This window comes from Clinocottus analis, unplaced genomic scaffold (assembly GCF_023055335.1).
Source record: "Clinocottus analis isolate CAN_PGR_092001 unplaced genomic scaffold, fCliAna1.0.p SCAF_1, whole genome shotgun sequence".
NCBI lineage: Eukaryota > Metazoa > Chordata > Actinopteri > Perciformes > Cottidae > Clinocottus > Clinocottus analis.
Genome location: NW_027175820.1, coordinates 6,676,233 through 6,697,864, shown reverse-complemented (window position 1 = coordinate 6,697,864; position 21,632 = coordinate 6,676,233). Strand labels below are relative to the sequence as shown.

General features: G+C 41.0%; 2 protein-coding genes across 2 annotated transcripts in view; one reads left to right on the top strand and one right to left on the bottom strand.

The window, feature by feature from the left end:
* The window catches only part of adamtsl5 (ADAMTS like 5), a 34,030-nt gene extending 27,054 nt beyond the window's left edge, over nt 1–6,976 (top strand). Inside the window, exons 9-13 of the mRNA XM_068578436.1 lie at nt 1,939–2,102; nt 3,603–3,795; nt 5,456–5,605; nt 5,766–5,837; nt 5,929–6,976. Coding sequence (XP_068434537.1) covers nt 1,939–2,102; nt 3,603–3,795; nt 5,456–5,605; nt 5,766–5,837; nt 5,929–6,251 — 902 coding nt within the window. The 3' untranslated portion in view covers nt 6,252–6,976. The remainder of the gene's footprint in view (nt 1–1,938; nt 2,103–3,602; nt 3,796–5,455; nt 5,606–5,765; nt 5,838–5,928) is intronic.
* Nucleotides 6,977–8,622: 1,646 nt separating this feature from the next.
* Nucleotides 8,623–21,632, bottom strand: part of serinc4 (serine incorporator 4) — a 28,561-nt gene continuing 15,551 nt past the window's right edge. The window contains exons 7-12 of the mRNA XM_068578401.1: nt 19,730–19,941; nt 18,639–18,734; nt 14,372–14,498; nt 14,157–14,269; nt 13,926–14,079; nt 8,623–13,237 (exon numbers count right to left, since the gene is read on the bottom strand). Coding sequence (XP_068434502.1) covers nt 13,030–13,237; nt 13,926–14,079; nt 14,157–14,269; nt 14,372–14,498; nt 18,639–18,734; nt 19,730–19,941 — 910 coding nt within the window. The 3' untranslated portion in view covers nt 8,623–13,029. The remainder of the gene's footprint in view (nt 13,238–13,925; nt 14,080–14,156; nt 14,270–14,371; nt 14,499–18,638; nt 18,735–19,729; nt 19,942–21,632) is intronic.

The window sequence follows — 21,632 nt, the reverse complement described above, 5'->3', positions numbered from 1 at the left end:
GGATATGGTTAGAGGACCAATCACAGAATTCCGGGCTGCGTACGGCTCGCGTAGCTTTGACGGATAGTCAGAAATTTGGGGTGACGCACGCAAGCACGCAAAATGGCCGATTTGACCACGCAAGGTCGGCCATGCGTGTCTTGCGTGCTTACGTCTCTGCGTAAAAACTGAGTATAAATCAGCCTTAAAACCTTCCGCACATTCAACAACAATAAACCATGGTTCACTGCAAGACTCAGGCAGCTTCGTCGGGCCAAAGAGGAGGCTTACAGTATGAGGGACAGGATTCTGTACAACCAGGCCAGGAACACATTGATGAGGGAGATCAGAGTAGCTAAAGCCTAGTTTGTGCTTCTGCGTCAAGTCGACGCCGTAACTACGCCGTCGACGTGACGCCTTCGTTGAGCATTCGAAGTTCTGCGTCCAGGGACCGGGTTGCTCTGCAATTCATCACCATGCCGCCAGGGGGTTGTGGCTGTGTGGTTTAAGGGGTTATAGAGTCAGAGCTCATCAATATTGAAGAGCAAATGTTTATATTGCAAATGTTGAAGGACAGGCGACAGAGAAGATGTTTGCGGAGGCTGTCTGTACGACCACTAAAAAAAGCAACTGCCGGAAATTACGTTCTGAGCGGACCAATCACAGCACTTGCGGTCCGCGTCAATGCGACACATAGTTAGGATTTTTGGGAGGTGGGCGTCAAGCTACAGCGTAGGGGTGGCCGTCGACCTGATGCAGAAGCATAAACTAGGCTTAAGAACACTGAAAAGCTGGAAAAAAAGTTTTCAGCCAATGACCCTTCGTCAGTTTGGAGAGGCCTGGAAGTACTCACCAACTACAAGAGACCATTCCCCCCAACTGAGGACAATCACCAACTGGCCGACGATGGGTTCTACTGCAGGTTTGATGAGCCCATTTCCACCCCGCCCATCCACCCCATCATCAAACGACCACCTTCACCACCTCCACTCTCTGCCTCCTCCTCACCTCTTCCACCCAACCCCCCTCCGGCACTGAGGATCTACGAAGAGGATGTGAGTTGGCTCTTCCACAGACAGAAGATCAGGAAGGCTTCGGGCCCAGACGGTGTGTCCCCCTCCTGCCTGAAAGTCTGTGCTGACCAGCTGGCCCCCATCTTCACGCTGATCTGCAATCGTTCACTGGAGCTGTGTGAAGTGCCCTCTTGCTTCAAGCGCTCCATTATCATCCCAGTCCCCAAGAAATCCTCCATCACAGGATTAAATGACTACAGATCCGTCGCCCTGACGTCTGTGGTCATGAAATACTTTGAGAGACTGGTGTTGACCCATCTGAAGGACATCACAGGGCCCCTGCTAGACCCCCTGCAGTTTGCTTACTGAGCAAATAAGTCGGTGGATGATGCAATCAATATGGGACTGCACCATATGCTGCAACACCTCGACTCCTCAGGAACATAGACAAGGGTTCTGTTTGTGGACTTCAGCTCTGCATTCAACACCATCATCCCGGAGGCACTGCAACACAAACTCTCCCAGATCACTGTACCAGCCCCCACCTGTCAGTGGGTAACACACTTCCTGACAGACAGGACGCGGCAGGTGAACCATTCGCAAAAAGGCCCAGCAGAGGCTGTACTTTCTGGACTACTGTTTACTGTTTCCTAATGTCTTATTTTTCTGGTCTCTCTTTATATTTATCCTTCATATCTAGCTTGAAAAGAAGTACGAAGCGCAGAATCCATATATGTGAGAATGTACATGGCCATTAAAGCTGATTCTGATTCTGACAGACTGGCCAATCAGAGCAAAGCATTATCCAGTTAGTGACTGTGCAGGGCTCCATGGTAGCTTGATTGATTAGCAATGGGGGGAAGGGCTTAGTGCAGGTTTAATTAGAATTATTTGACTTACTTATCACTTATGATTGACACCAAACTTCCCTTCACCCCTCGTCCAGCCCTCCAGAACGGTCGCTCCCAGTTTGTGATCAACGGTAACTGGAAGATCAGCATTCCGGGCGAGTACAATGTGGCTGGGACAAAGCTGCTGTACCGGCGCTCGGCAGACACTTGGGAGAGCTTTGAGGTACCAGGACCGACCAAGGAAGACCTCCATTTAATGGTAAGGATACTGATGCAGGACAGCTTGGTCATTCTCTGGTTCTCAGGAGTGTCAAATCTCTTGAGGTTTAACAGCTTTATGTTATTGTTTTTGAACATTGTAAAGCTTTGTTTGCATAAAAACAAAAAGCATTTCATACTAAAAGAAGCCTACTTTATTGGCACCTTAACCAGAAAAAGATCAAGTTCCTTAGATTGCACTTAAATTGTACTTACTCTGGTTATCGGTAAGCATTTCACGAGGTAAAAAAAACATGAGGTTCGAATCCATATTTAATTGTTTCCATTCAAACCGTTTGCAGGTATTTCGTAACAGACCTGGCTGAGCTACCAAACAGCTGTTAATTATTGCTTCCTCTTAGATACTGTAAGAACACTGTTGTTATAGTCTCTTTTTGGTTGATGGTGGTTGTAAGTGTCCTCTGAACACTGTGGACTGTTTGTCTCCTTTGGAAAGTTATACGCCTTAGCGATAATGAATGCAAAAGCACTTGTGACTTCTTAATGGTGCTCTGATTTATTGTCTTCGTACTCTTGTACATTTAAATGTCAGGTTTAAGGGTTAACCCTTGGGTCAAGACGGCCTTTATCACAGGCTTTGTAAAGCATGAGGAAAATGTGTTGTGCATTCAGTCGCCATGCCTTTTCGTTTAGTTGATCATACCCTTGGGATCCTAAGAATCCCAAGGGTATGAGGACACATTACATCTCCAACCAGTCTTCCCAAATGGTTCCAGTGAGCACAGAAACACTTTAGACCGGACAACAGCAAAGTTACTACAAGAAACTGTACTGTTGATTCTGGCTCCCTTTGTCTACTAAAGTGTTAGTGTCTCTGAGCACCTTTAGAAAACCTCTTATTTCTCTGCAGCAGGGTCTGACAGTCTGCCCCTCTCAGTCCTGGTTCTGGTTGTCCCATGCCCCCTTCCCTCCATCAGGTCTAGCAATACGTCCTGGATCTCCAGCAGCAAGGCGTCGGTGTTGATTCCCAGTGAAGCCTTTCAACTATAAGTTAATTTTTTTTACTCAAGACATTCAGGACACTTGTGCAAAAGGCTTCACTCTCATTGAAAACTATTACACAAACCTTGAATGCTGCACTTTGAAGTGGAATATAAAAGCAGATGAACACCTTGAGATTCAAAACCTTTCCAGGCCAGTCTTGATTAGGGTAGGTACCAAGACATGCGGTACCTCCCGGACCGAAACACAATGGAGATTTCAGTGCTTTTTTTCGGTGCCTTGCCAATTTAAATACTTTTTCTTTACACTAATCTGTAATATTGCACGGTTTACCGATACTAAAAAGGTAGCACGGTACCAGTACGATAGGATTTAGCATATTTTTAGTGTTAATACTTTATTAAAATAGCGCCTTGGTAATAAAAAAGTATCGGTTCAGGCACCGTTCAGGCACCGGTATCGTTTTAAAGGTATCAGAAAAAACACCAAACGATACCCAACCCTAGTCTTGATGTTTCCGTGCCATCCTTGTGTGTAGGTGCTGGCGACGGACAAAAACCCAGGTATCGAGTATGAGTACTGGCTACCGCCAGGCCAATACGCCCTCCACCATGGAAGGAGGAGTCCACTGCGTCAAGCTCATCACACTGACAACTACCTTCCTTGGGATCAACTTACCACCACCACCACCACCACCAGGCCTCCCCCTATTACCACCCGACCCCACTGGTGTAAGTCCTGCCTCAGTTTCATTTAATCCCCTGAAATACATTCATACAGTAGAGAAAAGCTTGAGTTTAAAGGAATACCTAACCCCCTAAAATCATAAACTTTATAGATTTTCTTTTTATCTTCATGTTAACTTCCATTGACGTTGGGAAGAACTAACAGACTGTAGTTGTATTGTATCACCTTACTCACCAGGTGAGTAAATCTGAGGACAACTTTGACCCACTCTTCTTGCCATAGTTCTTACCGGCGAATTCACTCGAGTTTTACCTCTTAAAAAATCGTTTTGATAATCTGGCTAAACTGATGTATCAGTACAACTGCACTGGACCTTTGGATTCTTTAAACAGCAAGTCAGATCTTAACTCTCTGTTTTCATCAGTAGTTTGAAATCAGGCTGACTAAAATATATTTTAAAAGTAACTTTCGGCATTTTTTTCAACCTTTAATAGACAGCTGACACGGCTCAGTAGAAGATGGCTCAATTTAGATTTCAGCTGGAACTCCTGTCTGTTCTATCGTCTGTACAGCAGATGTTGGCTTGCAGATTAGTTCCAAACACACTTATGTCAGTGGCGGGCCGTCAAGGCCTGCTAAGCCTTCTCTGCTGGCCTAAACAGAATCACAAAGTTATAGCTATTTTATAATTATTTTATTTTTTTAATTTTTAAATATATTTAAGAGTAATATCTATTTTATAATATAATTGTTTTCACAAATACACTATATGTAATATAATTATTTTTCCCTATTAGCTTATTTTCTTATTGACCAGCTCCTGTCTCGCTCTTAAACTAAACAGCCTGCGCTGGTACCAAATCCACGGCCCGACACTAACTTATATTAATCGTAGTGAAATCCCTGCACACCCTCACAGGTGTTTCCTGTCATGCATGTATAATAAGGAGTTAACATGTGCAGCAAACTAACAGCAGAACAATGCACATCACACAGAAAGCCAATCAGGCACAAAGAGTGGATGCCCTGTCTGTCTTTAGGTCACTGTTTCTCTGTCATGATGCGCCTGCAGTACACATGTTTTGAATACCTCCTTTAACACTCACATTCACATGGAAATCTGCATGCAGTAGGAGGACTTAAATAAATCTGAGTAGCTGCTCTGGAAACATTTTTCCAACCGATGGATTCGTGCCAAACACAATCTGATGCCTGATGTTGCCACAAATACTGCGTTAATTAGTTTTGTTGGGTAACGAGGGTAACTTTCCAGTCGCTTAGTCTGGTCACGTTGTTGCTGGGGAGGAAATAAGATAATCTTAAGCCGATATACAAAACAAAATAAGCATTTCCGACCCTGCTGTCTGATTTCATATACAGTACATAATCACGCATGACGGCATGCCGTTCCAACTTAAGTCTAAAATATTTGTTTGATGTATATTTCCAGAACATATTATTCTAACCAGTTCAATGCATCAATTTGTCTCAAAACGGTGTCTTATGTGTCTTCTTGTTTTGTAGTCACAATTGTTTAAACCTTACAAAATAAGGGGCTTTAAAATAATTCTTAGGACTTAAACAAACAGAACCACCTGTTGACAACACTGTGTGTGTGTGTGTGTGTGTGTGTGTGTGTGTGTGTGTGTGTGTGTGTGTGTGTGCGTGTGTGTGCGTGTGTGTGGTGTGTGTGTGCCTCGCTAGTTTTAAAGCCTGTGAAGCCACCACGCCAATCTGTCCACCCCAACCACCGCCAGCACCCCAACCACCGCCAGCACCCCCACCAGCCCATCCTGCCCCGTCTGGAGCGGGAGGAGAACCACAGAAACCTCCTGCCTCAGCCTCCACCTGGAAGTATGTAAACCCCTCCCCTCCTTCCCTCTCCCCTAGCCCACACACACACATATAACTCCAATAACAAAGCAAGCATGCATAAAAAAGTAATTTAAAAAAATACATTTTAAATATACTATAATAAATTTGTGGGCTCGTTTCTGCTCGGTTTACTCTGCAGGACATTGTGGGAAATGCCAGCGGGTTAAAGGTCGAAGGGAACGCCAGAGACAGTATTGCCAAAAGGACTTTGGTGAGTCTCTAAAAACCAGAATGTGACAGAATGCTAACTTTCTCTTTCCTCTTGAAAACACTTTCCTGAACTCCTCTGTGCTTCCCGTCAGTTTTCCGTGGCCGAGTCCTCGGAAAGCTGTACCGAGGAGAGGAGACGCGCTACGACGTCCAGATCATCCACACCTACCGGAACGGCTTTCACCTGGAGCACCGGGAGTTTCTGTGGGTCCAGAACGTGTGCAACTGCCCTGACCTGGAGGAGGGGAAGCAGTACATCCTGATGGTCCGCCGTCACATCAATTACGAGCGTACGCTGAACCGCATCCTGCTGGAGGAGGACAGCTACGTGGTGCCATACCGGCCCCGAGAGGATCAGCTGCTGCGGCCGCTCGAAAGGCTCTGCAGCAACAGAGGACCCAAGCAGTCCGTATGAGTGTGTGTTGTTGTCCTCATGAAAACAAGTGTGTGTGTGTGTGTGTTCGTGTGTGTGTGTGTGCGTGTGTGTGCGTGTGTGTGTGTGTGTCTTCATTAACCAAAGAGATCCATCCTCGTTACCGTCTTCTTGGGTCCTTGTTTGTCTTGACTGTCCCCAAAAGACTTAATCTGCTCTATAACCTCACCGTGACAAACACACGCACATACACACGCACATACACACGCACATACACACGCACACACACACACCCACACACACACACACACACACGCACTTGCACACAGTACTTGTGTTTCTGAGAGGAATAGTTAGTCTGGAGTACAATTGGAAAGGCAACTCATGTGTAGGACTTGTTGACTTAACTATGTTGACTAGCCAACTCTTGAACAAAATGTGTGTGTGTGTGTGTGTGTGTGTGTGTGTGTGTGTGTGTGTGTGTGTGTGTGTGTGTGTGTGTATGTAAGTGTGTGTGCATGTGCACGTGTGAGAGTTGTGAAGCTTTTATTAACGTCAAACGTTTCCTTTCTGGACCTTCAAGACGTCACCAGAGCGTTTCAGCCTTGTCTGTAACCCCAAAAGAGACTCCACGTTTATTTAAAGCCCGTACCATACTGTACCATATAGAGCACTTTAGGTGGATGCCTGTGCCCACCTTTTAAAGGCATACCAAAGAGAAGAACATTGACTGAAATGGCCTTTTTGTTATTGCTGTTATTTTTTCATAGCTATCATTTAATTATATATATATATATATATATATATATATATATATATATATATATATATATATATATATATACATATACATATATATATATATATATATATACATATATATATACATATATATATATATATATATATATACATATATATATATATATATATATATATATATATATATATTCTTTTGTATTTTTCGTGATTAAATTCACCTCAAAACACGCAGATGAGCACAAAGTCGTCAAGCTGCCATGATAAAGCTGACGACTGCAACTTAAACCTGAAGTATCATTTGAATAACCTCAGCAACAGCGTAGTTAGGCCAGAAGTTGTCACTGCAGAGTACAAATGTGGAAACAGAGTGGAAGAAGAATTAGAGTTATAAACCAGAAACAAAACCAATGGGCTGGTCCACGGGAGAAATATGTTAATGGTACACGGCTATTGAGAAAATTAAGTCGTGTTTCCTGTTATGTATTATTAAGCACATTTTGAAGTACCAAATTCAAAAAGATGTTTAATACAAGGCAACATTTAATCAGCGGTATGAAAAAGAATTATGAAAATCAGTGGTGGGCCGTGGATTTTCTACCTACGCATTAAATCTGAGTCATAGTCTCGATCAGCTGTTTAACAGCTGGGCGCGGGGCATCCCTCCTACCAGAGAAACAATGGTCAAATATGATAGGATGAGTGCTCTTAACCTCCTTAACCAAATCCTTAACCAGATCCGTCTCGCGGCCACGCAGCAGGCTGGAAGCTGCAGGCTGAAGGCGGTAAAACAAGAAGCTGTGCAATAATAAAAATGAGCTAATAGAGAAAAATAATTATAATACATGTTGTGTATTTGTGAAAAACAATTACACGATAAAAAGATAAAAAAGCTTTGTGATTCAGTTTAGGTCAGCAGAGAAGGCTTAGCAGGCCCTGACGGCCCGCCACTATAAATACAACTTTATGTATATATACATTTACATTTATATGTATATATATATATATATATATATATATATATATATATATATATATATATATATATATGGTATTTTTATATATATATATATATTATATATATATATATATATATATGTATTTTTATATATATATATTTTATATATATATATATATATGTATTTTTATATATATGTATTTATGTATGTATATTTATATATATGTATTTATATATATGTATATATGTATGTATATTTATATATATATATATATATATATATATATATATATATGTATATTGTTTCGTTTGTCTCCAAACAACATGAAACATGGTCATTTCCCTGACATGACAAAACAATTAAAAGTTACCCGATTGAAACTAATTCCTGAAGACTTCTCTCTAATTTTCTTGTAGGTGTCGAGATGAGTCGACACTAGCCAAGCCTTTCACAACCTACTTCTTCTTTTACTCCCTTTACTGGCGTAGTACAGCCATGTGTCATCTGCAGCACCAACTTCTGGTCAAAAGGCGCTGTAGCAGTGTTTATTCGCTCCAAACTAATTGATTTCAAAAGTTCTCTTAATATCCGCTTGACAATTAAATAGAAACATGTGGAATTTTAGCAGGAAAAATACCTCAAGAACCAGCTGCTCATCCAGTCGCATGAAACACAATAGATTCTTACTCGTTTTCTCACCATTTTTTAATTAACTTCCAACCCAGTGTGATGTCACCGATCCTCTTCTTTTTCTGAGCTGCACACGTACTTGCAGCTAAATGCAATGTGCGTGTTGCAACATGCAATCAGGACTCAGAGGTGTATTTTTTCCTTTCGGTGTAACTCGAGATAGTAAAAAACACATTGCTTCACAATATATTTATGCATATAAAAAAGAAGACAAAGCTTAAACCCAAACTTATTAACTTGTGTGTTACAACTCATTAACTTGTGTGTCACTCATCTGACGTCTTTTATTGTGCCTGTGTTGTGGTATACATTTTTTAAAGTGTGTTGAATCAGGTCCGCTTTTACCTGAAAGAGATTATGAATTATACAATATTTTATTGCGTGGCACTGATTAGCTACAAGTATACTAAAGTTTAATTTGACTATAATGGTTTTGAGAAACCTTGCAGTCCATTAAATAGTCAGTTAACTTTTGTGCTTTGTGTTGTCCAATTGATATATAATAAACCTCATCTACGTGTGCCAAAATAATGTATTTTTTTAAACCTATTTGTCAATAGACTGAATTAAAATAATGACCCACTCTTCTATTCAACAATTATTATAAACATTCACAAAAAACAACAACAAAGCAGACAGGTGAACGTAAGTGTTTTTAAGAAAACAATGTATTTACAAAAAAGCATCTTCAAATCTACAACAAAGGAAACATTACATCTAAACTACTGATAGTAGAGTTGTTTGTATTTATATCATGACTGAGCCAGAACATGACATAAATACAAACAGTTATACTATCTGTAGTTTTGATGTAGTATTTCCTTTGTTGCTAATAATATAGTCATCACAGAAACTCGGCTCAAGCAAAGAAACCAGCACCAGGTTTCCACAACATCAGCATTAACGTGTGGGGAATAAAGGGTGCTATTTTAACTTCACCACGGTTTATCTCAGTCAACCTGATCTCACAGGAAAACGGGAAACGACTACAACCTCTTTTTTGAAAGATGCATTCTCACTAGTGTCCACCAGGGAGCGACTCTGGTTGTATAGAAGTCTATATAAATGAGTATACTTCTCTCTTGATGTATTCTCTCAGGTAAACATTGTAAACATGAGTTTATGTCTCAATCTCTTGTTTCAAGTCTTGTTCAATGCAGCATGATGTTTATTTTGTAAATTATGGTCAATTAGACTCAAACAGACCATAAAGCAGGAAATGCTTTAGGGCGGGGCTTACTGTGATTAACGTGTGGCTGAAGTCACGACAACTACGTCCTTATATATGATGATGCAGGATAAACAATGACAAATATGTAAACAAACACAGGACTTACAACCAGGAGACCTATGTTTGTGTCCCAGTGTTGTTAAGTTACGTTTGAGTCCTGTTTACGTAGTTTACTTAGTTTAGTTTTTCGCAACGCTTTTTTCCAATGTTTTTTCGCCTGAGTTTACTTGCTCGATTTTATGTGATGAATTTGCTTCATTCGCTTTTTGCGGCGGAAAGGGGGCGCGACTTTTCCGTGGCTTTACTCCAGGCAATGGAAAACAGTTACCATTGCCGCCATCAACCATTAAAATAATCGTTAATTCGGCTTTATACTTGTTGTGGAAGTCCAACAAATGTCGGAAGATCAAACGCCAACGTGTCTGGGTTCATTATATTATTCGTAGGCACACACAGTTCCAACCTGCGTCTGAATGAAGCTGCTTCCTGCGCTACTTTCGGCGGACCAGCAGCCAGTGAATTCAGCAACTTTTTCACCATTTGCATTTACATGTTATGTCAAATAATTCAAAACTCTTTTGGTGTGAACCATAAGTATTTATTTTGTTGCCCCAGAAATCATAATTAGAAGCCGGGAATGACATCACACTTGAATTGATTGCGTTCCAGTCGGACAAGTCAGAAAACTAAACAGGGTTTGTTCCAGCCGCGTTCGCCATTGTTAGCGATACCAGCTTAAACACATTTTATACAAATTTGGCAACATGTTTACAGGTAGGATTTGGAAACCGTGCGTAAGACTCGTTTAATGTGAAACAAGTAGGACAGCAGTTCTGTTAAATAACTTTTGGTTTTACTGTTGACGCTTGGAGCAGCCATCTTCGATTTCAAGGTCAGGTTTAAGGGGTTCATCTAACTTTCAGAGTCATAATTCCGACTTCAGGCGGCGGCCCAGTTTAAATATCCAAACCGCAGACAAAAAAAAATCAGACTTCCAAATGTTTCCGTGGAAGGGACACCTAATTTTGGACTATTGGAATTTTGAATTATAGAAATTGGAGGTCGTGGTGCGTTCAGTTGTTTCTGTGAGATCCCGTTGCCTCGGCAGGTGTGACTACTTCACCTGAAGGCATGAGACAGAATGCTTCTATCCCGTCTGGAATTGAGTTTTAGTAATTAGATATTTTTTGAGCACTCTTGGTTTCAATTGTCTAACTTTTCAAAATGGAGTAACACATGCAAAACAGAAAAATGTAAACAAGAATCAAGTGAATGACGAGCTGTAGAGCGATAAAATGTGAGTGTGCGACGTGTTCCTTGTTTAAAAGCAAAGTGTTTCTTTGCCCTCAAGTCAACATCTCTTCTGAACTTGTTGAACTTCTAAGAACATGTTACATTTCTCTTTAGCTGCCTCTCAGTCCGTCTCTGAGCATTTGTGAAATAAACATGAAAATACTGAAAGAGAACTCGTTATTATCCTCGTGACCCCGCACATGAACAAATCTTTCTTTGGCTTCAGGCTCAGTTGGTGCGTTTGCACTTGGTTTATGCAATTTGATATTAAAATTTAAAAAAAATGCAGAAAACTATTTTTTAAATATTGCATAAAGGTTTGGATACAACTTGTAAAGATAAAATGAAGCGTCTACTCATCGCTCCACACAGATCTACTGAAAGCTTCCTCACAACCACATGAAACAAACTGAATGTCATATTTAAGTTTCATTTTACCATTTGAGGTTCGACTGGCACTTTTCAGTTTACGTCGTCTCGTTTTTCTTCTGTGGTGGTACAATAGACCTTCACCGCCTGCTAATCTAACAAGCGCACAACAGAAGTAGATGAAAAGAGGCCGATTTCCTCTGTTAAAATGTAACATTTGGATGGAAACCAGGAAACCTGTCTGTTGACAAGTAAACAAAACAAAGCTCATAATTGAATGAAATGTTGAAATGAAATTGTTTCTGTCTCTTTTTTTCTGATTAGTAACTGTTAGCACAAAATAAAATAAAGTTCATTCCATTATTCTGTATTATTCAGTCGTTGACATTCCAGCAGATGATTATTAAATAAATTTGCATCTGTTTTTCCCAAACTCATTATTACACTGTGTTGAAAAGTCCTTTATAAATGAGTTTTGGGTGAATGCCCTTTTGCTTATTTTTTGAGAGTTAGCTAAGACACCAATGTCTGATGTCTGATTGGACTTTAGCTCAAAGTTGGTTTGTGTTAGCTTAGCATAAAAGCTAGAAACAAGAGGTTCAAAGCGTAAACATTTAACCTCTCCCAAAATGCTAAAATGTTGTATTTGCTTTTATTACTTACTTTTTTGTTCCAATGCAAAGGTCTCAGGACAGAGGAAGTCTCAAGCAAATTTTTGATCTGTAATTTTCAAAATTTGAAGATGGAATTACGTTTCCCTCAAAACATAATTGAGAATGCAGAATTGCATTGTATGGGAACATAATTTTGTCTGAGAAAATTCTGTAAAAGAGAGAAAAGTGGTTTCACGTATGGTCGGATCCCAGATGATCCGTCTAAATATTAAGTTAATTTCTTTGTTTACAGATGTAACAAACTGTTCCTGGGTCAGTGCTGGAGCATCTTTTGCATTATGTTTTAACTCAACACACCCACAGTTATCCGTTTCCAACCCAGAGAAAGATTTGTTCACGATCAAAACCATCGACTGCCCGTCTGAGACCAGAGGACCAAAGGTTCTCTTCCTTTATTTTAGGGCAGATTCTTTCTACATGAAAGAAAACAATAACCGGGACGTGAGCCTCTGATGCAATATAACAGCAAATATCTATAATCCTCCTTTTGTTATAATATCAACAGTCTAAATATAGTCCAAAAAAATAAATATACTACGAAACTTAAAGTTCATAAATGTGTCCATCTGTACATCTACTGGCTGTAAAAGCTCAACATTACACAGAGTGAGAGTTCTGATCCCTTTGGCAATTCATACTGTTGAGTGTGTTTCCACAGTCGAGTCCTCCCATTGGTCTGAATGTCACGCCGACGTCACGGCCTTCACCAGCAGCAGGGCACGGAGCTCACCGATTGGTCCTTTTCACAGCAGTAGCATGAGTCTTTGAACCCCGGTGACCTGCACGGCGTCCCGTCTGCTATCCCCCCTTCTCCCCTCACCTTTCCCCCTCTTTCTCGGAGCTCGTCAGACGGTCACAGAGACGTGTCGAGACGACCCCGAGCGGCGCTTAATGCGCGAGCGGCGCGGTCTGGATTCGGACTGGCAGCTGCACAGAGGGCCGAGCAGCAGCCAGAGGTAGAGCAGGACGCAGGCCCAGCACGACGACATCTTTACCCAGAAGGTCGACCAGCTGCCGTGCGTGAAGGTCGTCTCCAACACAGCCGACTCGTAGCTGGAGGACGAAAATGACACCAAAAAATCTGCCTGTTCAGTGTGTTCCTCGTCTCTTTTTAATGGGACATTTCTTATGTAGTAAGATTTTTAACGATGCAGCAGTCGGTTGTCATCTACTAAATTAATCAGAAACATTTTTTTTGTAATCAAACAACTAGTTTGAGTAATCTTTATGGAACAAAATGTAAATATTTTCTGGCTTCTTTACTCCTCTGTGACATAAACAAAAAACTCAGATATTTATTAGACCAAAAGACTAATATAATCAACAGATCAATCGACAATCAAAATAATGGCTAGTCAAAGCCCTAAACTGTTCACTGTTTTTGTGGAAAACTTTACATGTTCCGTCTCGGCCAGGACTCTCTCAGAAAAGAGATTTATCTGAATGGGACGATCCTGTAAAAAAATAAAGGTTAAAATAAAATATTAAAGCGCCTTGCAAAGAAAGAAAAAGAAAAGAAGTTTCTGTCACAATATTTTTGATACTGCAGTTTTGTTGCATGGATAAAACATTTCTGGGGACTTCTGGAAAAACTCTCTTTGATTAATTTACCTTCAGCCAAACCACTCCCCAAAAAAACAACATAACCCTCCACCTTTTCTAATCCCCTCTGATAACCTCCACACCATCCCTCAGAAACACAAGAACCTCAACATGGGACAAAGTCCCGTGATCCACACACCTAAACCAGTTGGTGAGGGTCATCATGACATACAGCGAGGCCAGGAAGAAGACGAAGTGGAAGAAGAAGTAGCTGTAAGCCACTCGCTGCGTCTCGTTGTGAATGACCTTCTGACAGCCTTTGTTCTCGTCATCCATCACAAACTCCTCCTCAGCTGAAGAAGAAGAAGAAGAAGAATGCAGTAATGTCGTAATATAACGCCGTGTTGGACACAAGCTGGTCAGTACACACCTTCCTCTTCCTCGGGGCAGCAGAAGCAGCAGGTGGCTTTCTGGAACTCGTAGCGGTAAACTTTGATCATCCAAAAGGGGCCGAAAACTTCCGCCAGGTAGGACGCCTCGTTACTGTAGCGGAGGGTAGGGGGCGGGGGAACACATTCACATACACACATGAACATACACACGGGATATACACAGATCCTACCGCCGAAGCTTCTGTCCACTCACCACGCAAAGAGGACGCAGCAGTACATGATGGCCGCTCCGATGATGGCCACCGCATTGCCCTCATTCTGGATGCCGTCTTGCCCCACGCTGGGGTAGCAGACGGTCATGTTCATGCCTTGATACACCACTGACACACAGACACAGCACGTTAACACTGCCCTCAAAAAACATACAATGGAAACAGATTCACAGTTTATATTATTGTTAAATGGATGATTATGAGGATGAATGTTCTATTTTAAGCACATTCTGTAAATAAATAAAAGAGATTTTTGTGTATTTTTCTTGAATAACACATCTTCTCTCTGACGAGTGGAAAGAAAACATCCAGAATACACATTCAGGGGTTTATTTTACTATTTTGTCTGTTTGCGTTAGCAGATTTCTTTTAAACTCACCCAAAGTTACCGTTACATAACGCCTCATTTGCATTTCATTTAAACATAACATTTCATGAGACTTGTAACACAATAAATCCTTCTCTTAATCTTAGTCAGTAATGAAGTGGTGAAGTTTCATGGTGATGTCTATGAGTTCATGTTTTGACCCGATTCACCTGTAGACTCTTCAGAATGTGTAATGTAACTAAACATCTCTTTAAAGGATGTTTTCTCTTCAGTTTTCACATGTTTATCATCCTAAACTATCGTGTCTTCTTAAACTTCAAATTTTTAAAATATATTCTGTATCCATCACACTGAATTTCTGGATATTTATTAAAACATATGGGTAGTTATGAAATTATAAACATTTTACATCTGTATTAAACAGGGAGGAGATGACAGGAAAGAGTGAGGGTGGTCCATTAGAAGTGGGTGTGGTCGCTGTAACGTTACTCATTGATTTGTGGATGTTTTGTTTCATTTGCTGGAAAATTCCTCTCTTTCTTGTAAAAGAATAAAATAAAAAAGGTCTCAGCTGCACTTTCTTTAAAGACTCACCCTCTGGACACGGAGGTAAACAGAGTTCTTACAAATATGTACTGTATGTTCACACATGTGCATGCATGTGCAAAACGATCTCACTCCCACACACACACACACACACACACACTTTCTGGAGACGTTAGCGTGTCAGGTGACAAACCTCTAAATTATAGTACAGGGGAAAGTAAACTGGTGGAAATGTTTTCCAGAGAGAGAGAGAGAGAGTGAGTGTGTGTGTGTGTGTGTGCGTGTGTGTGTGTGTGTTTGTGTGTGTGAGAGAGTGAGAGAGAGAGAGAGAGTGTGTGTGTGTGTGTGTGTGTGTGTGTGTGTGTGTGTGTGTGTGTGTGTGTGTGTGTGTGTGTGTGTGTGTGTGTGTGTGTGAGTGAGTGAGTGAGAGAGAGAGAGTGTGTGTGTGTGTGTGAGTGAGTGAGTGAGTGAGTGAGTGAGTGAGTGAGTGAGTGAGTGAGTGAGAGAGAGAGAGAGAGAGAGAGCGACAGAGAGAGTGTGTGTGTGCGTGTGTGTGTGTGCGTGTGTGTGTGTGCGTGTGTGTGTGTGTGCGTGTGTGTGTGTGGGTGTGTGTGTGTGTGTGTGTGTGTGTGTGTGTGTGTGTGTGTGTGTGTGTGGGTGGGTGGGTGTGTGTGGTGAAAAGATGTTTTTAAAAACAGAATGAGTGCATATTTTCTCAACAAGTTGCTACAATGTCCCGCGCTGCCCCAGGACTTTAACACACGCACACCTACTGTACACGTTCAAACGACGTGTACACACACACACACACACACACACACACACACACACACACACAATGTGTACAGACACACACACCATGTACAGACACACACACCGTACACGCTCACACACCGTGTACACGCTCACACACCGTCTACGTGCTCACACACTGTGTACAGGCATACACTGTGTCAGATACAATGGAGACCTGGAGACTTTAATAAACTTGGAGATTTAATAGTGTCAGAGAGGGGAACTAAAGGAAGGTTGTTTCACAGGAACTTTACTGAGCTTCACTGCCTTTATAATGGATTAGTTTCATGGGGAAAAGGGACCATGATTAAATCACTCTTTGTTAGCAGTCCATGTTGCTGGTTTATAAAGAAAGTATATACATTTAAAAAGTCCCTCTCTATGAAGTACGTTGACAGTTAGTGTCAACTGGACCGTAACTGGACGACATTTTAAAGCGTCAAGTTTAGCCTTTTGGCCGTCGCTACCTTGTTTTTTGGGTAACAGAGGGCAAAGCTAAGCACAGCTGATCACTGAATGAGACCAAAATCTGACAATTAACTTACATAAAGTGGAAACCTCACTGTAAAAGAGTTAAAAGTGGTATAATGAAAAAACATGGACAGCTTTCAGACCGGACGGCGTTGTGGTAGCGACCTCGCCTGAAAGCATGCCTTGCTTTATGGTCTATTTGACTCTAAATGGGACAGTAGTGTCAGTCCCGTGAGACGCATCAGTGAAGTTCAGGAGCATTTTGACGAGTTGGGAGTGAGAATGGGAAAAAAATTAACTGGAAAAAACTTAAGGAGCAGCGGTTTGTTTTCTTCAAGGGAAGCAGAACGCGGCGTGGGTCGAGCAGGGCCAGATTCTTCAGTTGGACTTGTGGTTGTTGTAGTTTCTCTTTTCCCAGATCATTTTCTCTGAGTTGATTTAAAAACAAGGAAATGTGTCTAACTGTTTGTCCGACCTTACGACTCGACATCTGAGCATCGTTGGACGAAGGAGGTGACCAGCACGGTACTCAAAGGATTAACTTCTCCTCGGTAGATTTATCGCAGACTGATATGAGGATATCTTCAGGGCTGTGATTGGTTGTTCCTTGTCACATGACATGGCAGCTAAATGCTGCAGAGTTCTGAAAGATTGTAACAGTTTTTTTTTTATCTCCAGGGTCAGCTTTGTGCCTGCCACACAGAACAGCCCCTGAAGGTGCTTTTACTTGATACTAGTTTGCCGTATGATGCCATAAGAATAGTTTGTCGAACTAATAAACTTCAATCGTAATGAGACGTGTCTCTAGAAATGCATCACCCGTCCCTACACTCTTAGCATGAACTTTTTCTAGCGCTGGTGCTCCTCAATGTCACACTTGGTCCAAACAGCCAATCAATCTGTTTCGGTTCCAGTAGATGTGGCAGCTAGCTTGGTAGCTAGCTCGTCAGCTAGCTCTTTAGCTGTTGGGATATGACTTCTCCTACAAAGTGGCTAAAGGACACCACCACCCGGTGAATCAATTACTATTGACGTTTGAAGCTTTTTCTGCCGTGGAAATATTGTCTCATGCCATCGCAATCTACGTTTGGTCGGTTAAAGTATCTACAAGAATAAGACATAATACACCAAACAATTTAGGACACAAACTGTGTTGTTGTTGTGTGTTTTGACTTCAACCTCTCGCGCTGTCTGACCTTTTTTTTTTTACTTGTGACGAGCTGTGAGAGAACACACGTAATGCTGCTGCTAGGCTGTGATTCGGTGTTATTATGTTTTCAATGGATCCACGTGGAATGTGAAACAAATATCCTTCTGTCTGCCCACAAAACGGGCCGCCGGCCCAGCAGGCGGCATGTCAGAGCACATCTCATCCCAGATTATCTGTGTGTGTGTGTGCGTCTTTATTTGCATGCATGCCATTAAGATGTAAACCCTGGATAAGACAGGGGCCTTTGACAAGCCTCTGCACTAATGTCTCAGTCATGTGGAGGCTCTTTGTCTTACCTGGAGCCAACAGGTGAGTCATTAAGAGGGAAGCAAATTATAGAGGATTTAAGAAGAAAAACAACTGTGTGTGTGTGTGTGTGTGTGTGTGTGTGTGTGTGTGTGTGTGTGTGTGTGTGTGTGTGTGTGTGTGTGTGTGTGTGTGTCTGTGTCTGTGTGTGGGCTTGTCAGTATTTACATGATGAGATACAAACAAAACACGTTTTAAAAACATTTCACAATTTTTCTTGTGGTGAAAATAAAGGAGAGGTTCAATCATCAATTTGGAATGTACGTGCATTATTCACTCTCTTTTTGCTCTTTTTTTGGTCTCCGCCATCTCCTGAGAAAGATATCCGATGCTCCACCTTGTTTACCGACTAAAGGCTGAATGTATCCGTTTGTTACTATGAGCAGCTCCTTTTATATTACACAGTGCTTAAACACTTTTCAAAATTAAGAATAATTGATTAGTGCGATTATATATATTTTTTAAACATGCAGTGAACATTAAGCAATGAAAAATGTAGCTTCTGACAACAACACAACGATGGCTTCAAGGTAAGTGGGCTGAATGTTTCTCTGGTAATCTAAACCTCGGTGGGGGAGATTAGATTAATTACCTTTCTCTGGCGGGCGGCTGGACAGTGCGGAAAACGTGAGGTACATGACGTAGCAACTTATGATGGAGGCTTGAAGGAGCCCCGACCGCGGCTGCTCTGCAAACACAGAATACATCCCATAATGTACATGCCAAATGCTTAATGGACCATACTTGTGTGGCCTTTAATTAAAATAGTACAAATATCACTGTGTTAAAAGTATAGACTTCAAGTACAGATTGAAATAAACAAGTATAAAGTCTTAAAATGTACTCTTTGATGTATTACTTTTTTGTATTATATCAAAGAGTACAGCATTGAGAAAAAAAAAGAAAAAAAGTTCCTTTCAGAGAGTTATTGATATTTACTTACATTATTTGGGGTTTTAACTTTTCAAACAGAAATTCAGGAATTTATCTGCATTTATTTTGTAAAAAAAAAAAAAAAAAGTCATGATAAAAAATAAAGTTGAATTTTCACTCTACAGGGTTAAAACTTGAGATCAAATTTTGGAAATGTATTTATTTGTCAAAAACTTATTTTTTCCCATTTCTTTGGCAGCTAGAAAAAGTCCATCTGCAGTCCAAAGCTCTCGACCAACTCCCATAGAAACTTAAAATGGGTTTATCAAAGCTCGGAATCCTAAATTCACACAATGTTTAAAAGAACCTATGTCATGAAGCTGGAAACAAAACGTTTACCATGTCTATACACTAAGCAGTGTATGAACGTAAAGAAACTCGGACATCCAGATAAATATGGGGAAGTGAAAAGTATAATGTTTCCTTTTGAATTATAAATGGAAATACTCAATTAATGCAGCTGTACCTATAGGTTTATACTTAAGCAACAGTGGAAAAAGAGTACTTGAGTAAATGTACTTCTTCCTGGAATCAGTTGTATGTTTTAAACCCAGACATGTGCAGACAAAGCTGGAGTCAACATTTGGACCTCAGAGGGAGAACCAGATGATATTATCTAACAGTACATCTAATTATTATTATCTGATTTCAACAGGGGGATGTTTGCTTAGCTGCAGATGGACTCCATGTTATTTCGCGACAGACGAGATGGGGGCTTGTCCTCATCGAGGCGTATCCTCATTGACTCACTCTGCTTCACGCATGGCGTGACGGCAATGAAGGACATGAGACCGCAGAGGCCCAGGTTGATCCACAGCAGAGCTTTGTTAAAGTGGCAGGCGATGGGGTGCGTGTAGTACTTGTACATGAAGGTGAAGGCCATGGTGGCAATGGTGTAGAAGAAGAGGGTGGCACACAGCACCGCTAGATACCAACGCTTGTTCTCTGCCGCTCCGGTCAACCTAAGAGGGCGCCACAAGAGGACAGAGAGATAAAGAGTTAAAGGGTGAACTTCAATGAAAGTTGCCACAAATTTAGGTTGCAAAGGATTTAGGCTAATTCAGGATTTCTTCAGGATGATGTTCATTTAGTAGATTGTAGTAATTTAGAGTCAAGTCCAAATATGGTTAATTCGAAACATCACAAAACATCGGTCCACAAACCAACGAAGACTACGTCCACTTCTTATACGCAGACTTTGCTTTTTTCTCGTCTTCTCATGAATTCCTGTACACAGACCGAACAGCCTCCAGTTGGCGACACAGTAAACGCGCAGATGGCCGACAATGAAAAGACATCAGTGTTATTTTGAGCAGCTTGTCTTCTAAACCTGCGAAGCCAGAACTGAGGGAGTATTTACCGTCGTAAAGAGAGTAAGAGGATCGTTAGCTTTGTGTGTTTATGATGTGAAAAAGGCCGTGATCAAATAAGTCCTCTGAGTTGTTGTTGCTGCAACGACTCAGCCACGTCAACACAGAGGTCAGATGTCGTCGAGACAGACGGACGGCAACAACAACTGGAGACGGTAAATAACATCTGGGACGAGTCTGGCCAAACGAATTAGGACACGACTGGGACGTCGCACAGAAGAGGGTCATCATCGTCATCATCATCATTATTTCCTGTTTTCAGCGTCTCAAATGTCAGATTGTCTTCATATATAGTATATACTTTTGTATTTGATTTATCTAGTGTTTTTAATGTAATTGTTTTTATTATTATTGCTTAATATTTAGTCTGATTTTAAACAGTATCTTGTGCTTTAGTATTTGTATGTATTTTTAGTTTATTTTAATGTCTTAACTTAATTTAGTGTTTATTAGTCTCTTCATCTTCTCTCCATTTTATTTTTATTTTTTTAATTTGTTGAACATTGTTTAAACATTGTAAACATGAGTCTCAATCTTTCGTTTCAAGTCTTCTTTAATACAGGATGATGTTCATTTTGTAAATTGTAGTAATTTAGAGTCAAACAGACCATAAAGCAGGGGACGCTTTAGAGTGGGGTTCCAAGGTGATTGACAGGTCGCTGCCACAGCGTTCGTCTGGTCTGGGTGTTGTCTATGTTTTTGTCTTACAACTTTAACCCAGTCTTTGTTCCTTACCTTATTACCTTCATCACGGTGTGTTTTAACTTCATGAAAGCTCACTGTAACAGTTTGCTCTCCGCATTTGGTTGTACTTAACTCCGTCCACTTGTGTCACTTCTGGTTGCAAAAAAAATAAGATGGCGACGGCCAAAAAATGCTCAACTCAAGGCTTCAGAACGCTAGTCCACAAACTAATGGGCATTCAACAGAACACGACGGTGTCCTCGTAAAAACGTCTATGAATTTTAAATACAGAATACCAGATAACTAGGTCCCTCGTTAAAATGAAACACCTGTTGCTCTGAAACCGTCTGAATTCTGTAGAACTTGTTGAACCTGTTTTAATTGTTAATTTCGGTTCTGACAACTGGACATGCAACAACTAGAGATCCTGGTTCTGGTTAATAATTCAGTCTTTTAAAAGCTCACTGACACTCACTCTGTCCGTCACCAACAAGTTCCTGTATGCTTTTGATGTCGTGGGCCATAAAAAGGGAATATCACTTTTTTAAATTCAAACCAGTGTGTACTAATTCACATTATTGTATTTCATCTAACTCCAG